Source organism: Emys orbicularis, chromosome 8, assembly GCF_028017835.1.
Source record: "Emys orbicularis isolate rEmyOrb1 chromosome 8, rEmyOrb1.hap1, whole genome shotgun sequence".
NCBI lineage: Eukaryota > Metazoa > Chordata > Testudines > Emydidae > Emys > Emys orbicularis.
Genome location: NC_088690.1, coordinates 26,441,788 through 26,454,020, shown reverse-complemented (window position 1 = coordinate 26,454,020; position 12,233 = coordinate 26,441,788). Strand labels below are relative to the sequence as shown.

Here is a 12,233-nt window from a genome sequence, read left to right as displayed (position 1 = left end):
TTACATAAAAACATAAGAATGGCCATATTGGGTTGGACCAATGCTCTATCTAGTCCCATGTCCTGTCTTCTGACAGTGGCTCGTGCAAAGTGCTTCAGAGGGAATGAACAGAACAGGGCAATTTATTGAGTGATACATACACTGTTTTCCAGTTCCAGCTTCTGGTAGTCAGAGGTTTAGGAACATCCAGAGCATGGGATTGTGTCCCTGACCATCTTGAATAATAGCCATTGATGGACCTATCCTCCTTGGAATTACTTAATTCTTTTTTGAACCCAGTTATACTTTTGGCCTTCACAATATCCCCTGGCAATGAGTTCCACAGGTTGACTGTTCATTGAGAGAAGAAGTACTTCCTTATGTTTGTTTTAAACCTGCTGTCTATTAATTTCATTGGGTGATCCCTGGTTTTTGTGTTATATGAAGGGTCTAAATAACACTTCCTTATTCACTTTCTCCATGCCACTCATGATTTTATAGAACTCTACCATACCTAAATCATCTCTTTTCTATGCTGAACAGGTCCTAGTCCTTTTAATCTCTCCTCTTATGGGAGCTGTTCAATACCCTAATCATTTTTACCCTTCTCTGTACCTTTTCCATTTCTAATATATCTTTTTTGAGATGGGGCAACCAGAACTGCACATAGTATTCCAGGTGTGGGCATACCATGGATTTATATAGTGGCATTAAGATTTTTTGTTTTATTATCTATCCCTTTCCTAATGGTTCCTATAATTGTTAGCTTTTTTGACTGCTTCTTCACATTGAGCGGATGTTTTCAGAGAACGATCCACGATGACTCCAAGACCACTTTCTTGAATGGGAGCTGCAAATTTAGACCCCATCATTTTATATGTATAGTTGGGATTATGTTTTCCAATGTGCATTACTTTGCATTTATCAATACTGAATGTCAGCTGCTATTTTGCTACCCAGTCACCCAGTTTTGTACCATCCCTTTGTAACTCCTCACAGTCAGCTTTGAACGTAAATATCTTCAGTAATTTTGTATCATCTTCAAACTTAGCCACCTCACTGTTTACCTTGTTTTCCAGATCGTTTATGAATTTGTTGAACAGCAGTAGTCCCGGTATAGATTCTTTGGGGACCCTGCTATTTACCTCTCTTCAATGTGAAAGCTGACCATTTATTCCTACCCTTTGTTTCCTATCTTTTAACCAGTTACTGATCCATGAGAGGACCTTCCCTCTTATCCCATTACTGCCCATTTTGCTAAAGAGCCTTTGGTGAGGGACCTTGTCAAAGGCTTTCTGAAAGTCCAGGGTACGCTATATCCACTGGATTACCCTTGTCCACGTGTTTGGGTTTAGAATTCTCAAATTCTAGTAGATTGGTGAGACATGATTTCCCTTTATAAAAGCTGTGCTGACTCTTCCCTAATATATTGTGTTCATCTATGTGTCTGATTGCTGGAACGCCCCCAGTTGGCTGGGTATGTCCTGCCCATATCTGATTTTAGAATTCAGTATGCATTTTAGAAACAAACAAACATGGTTTACATTTGTTTCAGTGTTTGTGTCCAGTCTGCTGGACTATGGCTACACTTCTCCGAACTGCAACATGACGTGCCATAAAGATGCGGCGTGTGAAGTTAAGGGTGGAGTACAAGGTTGCTATTGCTTCCCAGGATTCACAGGAAATGGCATACTTTCCTGTCACGGTAAACATATTTTACCTATGTACATTGCTACAGGGCATGAAAAATATACCCAGTACCTATTAGCTTGAGGACTAAATTTATAACCAGAATAATACCTATGTTGACATGCCACCAAGGTTAAAAAACTGAAGTACTATCCCTGGTAATTTAAAGTAATAGTGGGTACTGTATTTCATTGTAACTTGTCAATCAACTTTCTATCTAATATTTTAATGTAATTTACCATATTACCAAGTTGGACTTCATTCCACTTTGTCTGTCTCTTCTTTCCTATGATAGATAATTATATATTTTCCCCAAGTTACTTTCAGCTGTTTTTCCTTCTGTCCTCCTCTCCCCCCACTGCTCTGGAAAGATTACAAGAATAGAAGTACACAATTTATGGAAAGAATGGTTATATAGATCATCTACATTGATTTTCTGCCTTTTTTCCACTGCTGCCCACCTCAGTGCTACCAACTCTCATGATATCTGATGGTTTTTTTCCTAAAGCCCCAGATCCTGGAGCCCTGTGATTATGTGAGAATCTCAACTTTAATAAAAAAAATAACTTTCTATGGAGAAAAGCTTGAAAAAGTGAACTCTAAAGACTAATAAAACAGAAGACAAATATAAAGAGTCCCAAATACAATATTTTAAGCCAATCTAATGCATTTTAAGCCCACGACATGACTTTGGAGGGGTCTGACTCAGTATTTTTGAAGCTTGGATAGGCAATACTGCCACTTCCACACTCCTTCACACCGATCCACTTGCACATAAGGCTTTGCAACTTTTTTAGACACCTAATATTAATAACTGATAAGCCAATGTTCCCCCTTTCGCCCCAGCTGCTGGAAAGGGAAGTATGCTGGGATGCCTAACAGGAATCTGTCTCTTGTGGACTCCATCTTTCATAGGTATCTGATTACTTTGAAGCTTCCCTCACCTACAGCCATATCCCTCTGGCTGCTGGAAGGGCTAAGGAATTTCTCTTTCGCTCTGTTCCCCTCTCCCATCCCAATCTCTACTCAGCATTCTGGGCTGCTGCAACATATGTGGAGAGAAAGGGAGGTCCTGCTACTCTATCCCTCTCTCTGCTTTCAGGCTGCTGCAAGTGTGGTCTCTGTACTCTTCCTCTCCCCCAGCCAGGCCGGCTCTGGCTGTTTTGCCGCCCCAAGCAAAAACAAACAAACCGTGCAGGGCGGCTGGAGCGCGGGTGCAGGGAGACTCCCAGCGCTGCAGATGTGCCCCGGGCAGTGGAGTGTGCGCCCCGGCTAGTGGGGGGGGGGAGGAGGGGAAGAGAGAGAAGCGGGGCGTCCAGGGCTTCCTTCAGCGGGGCGCTCGCCGCGCGGCCCATCCTACCGCACCACCTGCCAGGAGGGCTCAGCGCCGCTCCGGTCGGCGGGCAGGGAAGGACACGGGCTTCCCTGCTGGGCTTGCTACAGACCTGGCACCGTCTGGGGCAGATGAAGCGTGCAGCCCGCTCCCAGCAGGGCGCTCCCCTCCTCCGTGCCGCCGCCCCCTACAGGGCGGCCGGAGCAGCAAACCAAGAAAAAAGAAAAAAGAAATATATTGGAGGGAAGCCGCCCCTTAGAATCTGCCGCCCCAAGCATGAGCTTGCTCGGCTGGTGCCTGGAGCCGGCCCTGCCCCCAGCCTTCATTTGTGAGTTGCCCTTTGCAATGAAGAGCTGTAGTGCCTGCCTCTGCTGCTCGTCAAGCCATGCCCAGCTGCAGCACTGTGACCTGATTCTTATCCGTTTTCACTGCTGCTCACTACGTCTTTAATAGCAGTCATGAACAGTAACCAGACTCTGGTCAGAGCTTCCCCTAGTGCACCTTGGCAAAGCTCTGAGCAGAAACAGGCACTGGAGCTAGCTGTGAGCAGAGTAAAGAAAACATCTCTGCACTTGGGAGCCCTTGATTCAGGTTCATAAGCCTAAAGGTTAGAAATTTACTTTCTTTTTATGAAAGCATAGAACTTGAAGGTGCTTGCCCGGGAAAGCTGCCTTCCCTGCATGTGTCTAGGGAACACTTAGGTGTAAATATAACTGATCAATTAATGAAAAATTGTAGTGACAAAAAACCCAGGTCACCTGAATCCCAGTCCAATGATCTATCCACTAGATCAGTTAATCTAATTGATTGCAATGCTCAATACATGTTTGCAGAATCAAGACCTCTATTTGTGAATCATTATTCAATGAAAAAAATCCAAGAATTTCAATTAATATTATTTGCAGCTCACATTTCCTTCTGCCCCCTTATCGTGTCACTTCGGTATTTTTTGAGTGAGGAGCAATTATGAGTCAGCAATTAAATTCACAGCAAAGATCCCTATCTCCTCTTTCACTATCCTTCCTCCCCAAGGTCTGAGGTATTTTGAATGTTTATATTTTGTTTATTTTTAAAAAATCCCTCCTCCAAAGACATAGAGATACTTTTGTCTTAAACTGCAGCTGGTGTAAATGGTAACCAATAAGTATCAGTCATTCTCAAAGCCTCGGGGTTGATTAGCTGTATAGAGTTATGCTAAAGGCTTGTCTACACTACTGCGCGGGGTCGATCTAAGATACGCAACTTCAGCTACGTGAATAGCATAGCTGAAGTCGACATACTTAGATCTACTTACCGCTGTGTCTTCACTGCGGTAAGTCGACAGCTGATGCTCTCCTGTTGACTCCGCTTGCGCTCCTCGTTCTGGTGGAGCACCGGAGTTGATGGGAGAGTGCTCAGCATAGACGCGATAAATCAAACCACACTGGATCGATCGCTGCCCGCCAATCCGGCGGGTAGTGTAGATAAGCCCTAAGTGTCAGGAAGCTGAATCCTTCAAAACAAATTCCTACAAGCGTTCAATTAAGGCAGCTTCCAGGCAGATTCATGGTGCATCACAGGGAAATCAAGACTGTTTGGGTTTGTCTACACAGCAAAGAAAAGCCCGCGACTGGCCTGTGCCAGCCAACTCAGGCTTGTGGGCCCCAGGTGGCAGGGCTGCTTCATTCCTATGGAGACTTTCAGTCTCTTGCTGGAGCCTGAGCTCTGGGATCCTCCCACTGCATGGTCCTACAGCCCAGGCTCCAGCCCAAGCCCGGAAGTCTAAACGGCTATGAAACAGCCCCACAGCCTGAGCCTGAGTCGGCTGGCATGGGCCAGCCGTGGGTTTTTCTTTGCTGTGTAGACATACCCTTAGAAGCCTCAGTTAGGTGAGACCAACAGTTTCTATAACAAACTACCTCTAAAACCACCAAAGTCACTTACCCTCCAGCTTAATAGGGCAGTTCATATGTGGGGTGTTCTTCCTGAAAGAGAGGCTGTGTTATGCATAACATTGTTAACAATGTATGTATTCTTATAATAGCATAAACAAGTTCACTCCATTTTAATTGGATAGGCTCTAAAAAGGATTAAAAATATAGTCCAAGCTACACCTCATCATAATTAGGTTAAAGCTAAAAAATGTAGAGCAAAGCTGCAGTTGTTTAATGATGTATTAGATCTTATTGTTCTAGATAAAGCATGCAGCACAAGTTTCTAGTATTCCAGAGAAAGCTACACATTTCTCTTCAATTAATAAGTTTAGGCTTTTATGATGATAATTCAGTCACCTTCAAAGCAGACCATCAATCATGCATTAACATAAGCATTTTTTCTAAATAGTGCATATAATGCCATTTTGTAAGAATTTTAGCCCTTTTTGTTATTTAGAAAGGTTGTAACAGTCATAATTACTGTCATTAACATGAATAATGTTGCACTGCGTAAGCCTATCTTCTCCTCTGTATTGCATCTTTCCGTTGATAACCAACCAAACCACAGTAGCTGTTTCTTTTGAAAAAGAAGTTCAAGCTCCATTTTTGTCTTCATGATATGATTTTCTCTCTGTAAAATGCTTTTAACATCAAAACACACCCGTTGTCAGTTTAATTCCAAGTCAGTTTATATAAAACTGTCCCTCTTTATTTAAAGGGACATACTCAATTATTTCTAAGTGGTTTTAATTTGTCTCTTTACACTCAGTTGCTTGTAACACCTTTTAAGTACTTGTAAAAATTATTTTCCTGCCAAGTCTGTCTTTTCAATGTGATACACTTAGACATTTCCCTCTGAGTTTATTGTGGAGCACAAGGCAATATAGTCCTGTTACTTATTTCCTAGCACTATCATTGATCAATCATGAATCACTGATGTCAGCATACCTTAGGGAATGGGGTTTGTTAGTTAATTTGTCCTCTCTTTGCCAGCTGGCTAAGTGACTGCAGAGCACACAAAATTATTGGACTCACTGTGTCTAGATAAAGATACATATATATATGAATTTAATTTCCTGGTGTCAAAATCATGGATTTTAAAGTAATTATCCATTTAGAACCGTGTGGATTTTTTCCCACCAGATATCAGGCGTTTTCAATTAGGTCATGTTTTGGATCTTCAGGAAGCACGGTTTCATCCAATCCTGCAAACAGTTACTTCCATGGCTAGTCCCATTGTCTTCAGTGGGAATATGTGTAGGAGTGAGCATAGCTATGGGAATGACTGTTTGCTGGATCTGGCATCTTCTATATATTAGCATTATAATTTACACAGTGATAAATTCTGTCTGAATATAATCCTCCAGAAAACTACAGATGAGTCACTTTTTCAAACTTTACACTACATTGCTGCAAATGCACCTTACATTTCTCTTATTTCTTGTAAAAGATCTGTGTCTCTAACTCCCAATTTATAATATGACGCAGAGAGAATGACCTTACAAAATGTAACAGTTTTCCTTCTAGGGCTTGCTTTAGGGGCATATATAGTAGTATATTTTGAATATAATGCATGTGGCTTTAGCTGCATATTTCCTTCCATCTGTAATTGAACTTGCACAGCTAACATTAAGGTAAAGCATGAAGCTAGCATTACAGTAAAAATATAACCAAATAGGACTGATTTATCAGAGAATTAACTTCCTTTCATGCAAGATTTCTGTGGATTTTGTACAAATAAATAGAATATATCTGCCACTTTCATAAATCCTTTTCTTTATATAAAAAGGGTGACCTTTTTCTTTTGTACACAAAACATCCTTACAAGCTAAAAAGAACAGAATTGGCCATGTAAATTACATGTTGCTTGTAATCCTGACTTCCTCCATTCCAAAAAACTTTCAGACCTTTAGAGAAAAGCAGGGTGCAGAAGTGAAGCTTAATGGAAGTCAATCTTTTATTTTTAAAACAGAGAAAAATGAGCTGGCACCGTTTAAGCTTTCTCAAGCAGCTCTATCATTTCAACACTGGCTGCCTCTTGCATGCTGACTGCCAATTTGCGGCTTTGTTGGCACACTGCAGAAAATTTAAGTAAACAGTGTGATCACCGTGTTTACTTTAACTTTCTAAAATATGGCAGGAAAATGAAGCAGTGCTGTTTGTTCCAAGCAGGCAGGCAGGAAAAATAGGAACACAGTATCCCCCTCAGATTTCCTTTTAAATGTCCATTGAAAATTAGCCTTCTAAAAGATGAATCAATCTTATTTGTAAAGTAGATGCAATTTTTTCAGACATAGCGAGAAGGGAATGATGCCATCAAGACAACTTTAAACTTTAGTAGGACACGGGGCTCTGAAAAACAATCATGTCTCTCTGTCCAATATGCAATAGAGTAATATTTATCAGTTTTCTAGAATCACAGCCTGTGTAAAGTAATATTTTATACCAAAATACAGAAACCCTGTTAGATTGTTGGTAATTTACCTAAATTCAGCTAAATCAAATCGAAAGCCTACTGGAAATCCAAATGTAGATATATTATTAATGTGTTTTGTTTTATTGAGAAGCACGGTGCTGGCTTTATGGCTTTAGTCAAATCTGAAGATGATCTCTCCTGCAAGACACCAGGTTATCACCCTAATGTGATGTTGTCTTATTCCACCATCCAGCCTTCACGACAGTCACTGAATTCGTTTTGATTCATCAGTGTCCCTATGGTCATTAAATGGTATACTATAGGTGTGTGGTTTCCAGAGAGATTATTTCCTTATAAAGTATCATGGCCCTATAAAACCATTGCCTCTAGTCATTTTATTCTATAAAAAGATGGTCTTTAGCAGCAAACAGTCTAGTCTAAATGCTGGCCCAGCAAAGGATAATTTTTGTTGTTAGCAGCAGATACGCATCATTAAATGTCACAAAGCTTTTACTTCTATGTTTACCAAAAAGTCTGAAACCACTGACACAAAGGATCCAGTCCACCCACTTCTAAATCCATGTCACTGGTATCAGTAACCAGAAACCATAAAAGCCAAATTACAGCAGCTTTAGCATAGTGCAGAGTTGTTGGGAGATGATATGCGTTAGTCAGACACATGTTATTAGGCTCAATATAGGGGTAATGGGGCAAAATTATTTTGCCTGTGTTATGCATAAGATCAGACTAGATCATCTAATGGTCTCTCCTGGCCTTGAAATCTATTAAACCCTTTTGCTCCATCATCCCGCAATGCACCTGCTCAGGATACAGCCATGTGATTGGTTTCAGAGTAGCAGCCGTGTTAGTCTGTATCCGCAAAAAGAACAGGAGTACTTGTGGCACCTTAGAGACTAACAAATTTATTAGAGCATAAGCTTTCGTGGGCTACAGCATCCGAAGAAGTGGGCTGTAGCCCACGAAAGCTTATGCTCTAATAAATTTGTTAGTCTCTAAGGTGCCACAAGTACTCCTGTTCTTTTAGCCATGTGATTGATCATGTCCTAGTAGTGCAAAGGTAGGAGGCACCATTGCTGACATCCATGCACGCAACTCAGAGTATTCTACACTTCCTGTGCACTGGCCAGAGGCTGTGGGTCTGTGAAGAAGGAAATTGTACAAATGTAATAGGGGCTGTCACTGAGTGTACTCACCCTGGGTCCCCAGCAGCATTGTGTGTACTCCTGCCCTCTGTAAGCCCATGTGCTGCCCTCTGTAGGCCACCATTTGGGTACTGCACCTCCTCATCATTGTTACAGCAGCTCAGGCTTTCTGTTAATAAGATGAAAGTGAATAAAGTCCCAAGCCTGCAAACTGTTCCTCACATGAATACTTATGCTGAGGTCAATGGGCAAGGACTGCTCACTTGACTAGGAGTTTGCAGTATCAAGTCCTCAGTCCGTTGTTCATGAAGATCTGAAGCCATGAAAAGCTTGGTACCGACACATTGTACTCCAACCCTAGCTTCTATTGAAAGCAATTTTATTTTTTTCTTTGCATTAATATTGGCTGACTGTGACATTCATATTAGGTAGGGTCCTCCTAGGAGACTGACCATCATTCTGGGAGAAGGGGCTAGCTGAGTGAAGTGTGTGCATAGTCTTGTGAATAAGGTGCCTGGCTTTGGTATACAGCACACGGATGTGGTTCAAGTTTTCTTTGTGCTTCTATTAAAATTCTGTAATTTATGTAGTAAAGAATGTAAGGGATCTTCTGGAATTTGCTGACCTAGGAAGGTCAATCCTTCTTGCAGATCAGGAGGCTAGAAAGGCTGACCTGAAGCACAGCTCTGCAACATGGAGTTGTGAAGGAGTCCCAAGGGGTGATGTGTCCAGTCCTCTCCTCCACATGGGCTAACATTAGTTTAATTAGCAAACTTGAGGCATACTGAGCATGTGTAATGCCGACTGTCCCTAGTTGTCAGCGGCCGGGTTTGAATGGGGGCTCTCTGGAGCTTAGTGCATGAGCCTCTACCGCATGAGCTAAAAGCCAGATGGCTCTTAGCTAAGGCTGTAGAGCAGACTCATTAATCTCTCTCTCTAAATGGTCTCGGTGCCACTAGATGGGACAGAACAACACACCCAGCAGGTGCGTGGGTTACACATGCTCAGAGCATTTTCAAAGCATGCCAGGATGCCTGGGCTGAGTCTATTTCTGCCCCCTGGAAAAAGGGCAGACGTAGACATGGTGCTGATTTAGGTAGCCACAACTTCTCCTGAAGAGTTCTGTACATGAGCCGTCACAGAGGCTTCCGTTTTGCTCAGGAGCGGGTCCTATATTATTGGCTCCTCTCTAAAGAAAATATGTGATTCCGGATGAGCAATATAAAATCTGAAAAGAAAATCCAGGATAGAAAAGAATATATTTGTTGAAATGTTTCGTGCCTCTGATCTTGGGCGTGTTATCCAACATTGTTTCATTTTCCCAGCTGTGACGTGAATAATCATATTTCCTTTCCCAAGGTGCTATGTGAGGCTTTGTTTATTAATAATTGTAACATGAGATACTTTGATGGAGGATGCTATATTTACCTATCTAAAAGGCCAACACTTTAAAAGACAAATTATCTAGTTGTGTCTTATTTAAAGTGATGCTGTCAGGGCTGAGATGTCCAAAGTATGACCTTCTGCATAAACCTGATTTTTCAAATGTATTTATTTATTTGCATTTCTGCCTACACAAAAAACAAAAACAAAAATAACAAACACTGCACTCACGTTATCAGCTCTCCCAAGCAGCCAACCCAATCTGAACATCTTCAGTGGCTGACTGGAGACATCAGAAGAAAACCCAGGATATGCTATGTTCATTGTGGATATGGATGTGCATGTGGTGTGAGCGAGCCCACTACATCGTACCTCCACATCTTTGCTGGCCCTGTTCTTGGGCGCCAACAGGATGAGGTAACTAAGAATTCATGTTAGTTTTAATCTGTGCTATCTGACACGAACAGAGCTGGCAGTGAAGCAAAGGGACGTTGGAATGCAAGACCCTCGTGTGGGATTCCAACAAAGATGCCGGCCTGGATCTTAAAATTTTGTTCAGTGTATGTCATCCAACTCATTGGATGAGGTTTTTTTAAAATATAATTATGGTTCATTCTTTCAGGATAAGCCACATATCTACAAGGATCCAGATGATAGATTATCTGAAAAAGAACCAAGTGCATATATCTGTCCTCATACCAAAAGGCAGAGTGGTATAGTGGATAGGGCATGGAGTCAGTCACTGGACCTGGTTCTATTCTTGGTTCTGCCACTGACTTGCAGGTTAACCTTTGACAAATCACTTCACCTCTCTGTGACGTTCTGCTGAGGACACCCAGAACTGTCAGCCACTGTGTTATCCCCCTGTGTCAGCAAAAGTGAGCTTTGCTGGAGATTAGACTGTGTCAGCTCCCTGCCACACTGGCCCGTCTGCTTTACCAGCATACTCCTCAAGACTCTGCCAGTCAAACCTTGCCTTCGTGGCAACGATCAATGAACCCCAGGTCCCCAGAGACATCTCTGTGCAGTGCCCAGTCCCCTCTCACTAGATACTCAGAAATTATTAAGTTCACTGCCTCCAAAGAGCAGAGTGCACACCAGCCTGTTAGCTTAGCTGAGAACTCATACAGTAATTCAGTATAACAGCACTGAGATAGTTTATGGTCAAACTAAGAATACATTTATTAACAAAGAACAGAGATATAAATGATATGAAGCAAGAGAAAAAAGAGATAGTCATGGTTACAAACAAAACAAAACACATTTTCTAGAGACTAAAACTTAAGTTTAGCAAGTTACAATCTTTGTCTAAGCAATCTTCTTACCTACATCAATTTACCACCAGCCCTAGCCCTCCTGGCCAGGAGATCCAGCTTTCACAGGTTCAGAGGATGCTGTTCCCCATGTTCGCTAAGTGATGGATTCCTAAAACGTCTTTTTGCTAATATTACCCAAAGTCCATTGTCTCTGACTCAAGGGCTAGCAGGGCTTCCTGGGATGCAGATTCTGTCCCCTGGCATGATCGTTAAACTGTCTTCTCCCTGCTTGGTAGCTTGATGGGGTTGTTTACCTTGTATGTAAATGTACTTTGTCCTCTGCCTGTTATCAGGCCAGTCAGAAAGGGGAAACCATATTCCTTGTCTAGGATAGGCTTAATGAATGCACTGCCTCTCAACCACATTTGAAGGACATATTTCTAGCACACATATATAACTCCCTGTATAAATAAATGGAGATATCCTATCTCCTAGAATTGGAAGGGACCTTGAAAGGTCATCAAGTCCAGCCCCCTGCCTTCACTAGCAGGACCAAGTACTGATTTTGCCCTAAATCCCTAAGTGACCTCCTCAAGGATTGAGCTCACAACCTTGGGTTTAGCAGGCCAATGCTCAAACCACTGATCTATCCTTTCCCCCCCCAATGTATGCAACCCCTACATACATCGCACAGTGATTTTCGGGACTAGCATGTCACCAGTTTATGTATGATTGCTAAGACATCTTTCTGATACATATTATGACAACAGTGTGCTGGGGACAGTGTCAGGCCTGATATGAGTTACAGTATGTTGGGTACTCTGCCAGTTGGCATTAAGGAGCTCCCAAGGTCACAATTACTTACCCACTTTTGAAAAAGCACTTTGAGATCTATGGATGAAAAGCACTATACACGCACTAAGTATTTATTATTACATACATAATTATTGGGGCCTAAACAGTTGTATTTGTCATTATTTCATCTTCACACAAAACAACAGTAGACAGATGGATTTGAACAAATTGAAAATAATTTGGCATGTTGTTTCTTGGCTAGGGTGCATATTTAAAATGTGAATGGGTCCTATGAAACAGGCTATT

At 41.9% G+C, this 12,233-nt stretch overlaps 1 protein-coding gene across 1 annotated transcript in view; it reads left to right on the top strand.

The window, feature by feature from the left end:
- Positions 1 to 12,233, top strand: part of ADGRL4 (adhesion G protein-coupled receptor L4) — a 106,490-nt gene that overhangs the window by 1,416 nt on the left and 92,841 nt on the right. Inside the window, exon 2 of the mRNA XM_065409842.1 lies at positions 1,535 to 1,684. Coding sequence (XP_065265914.1) covers positions 1,535 to 1,684 — 150 coding nt within the window. The remainder of the gene's footprint in view (positions 1 to 1,534; positions 1,685 to 12,233) is intronic.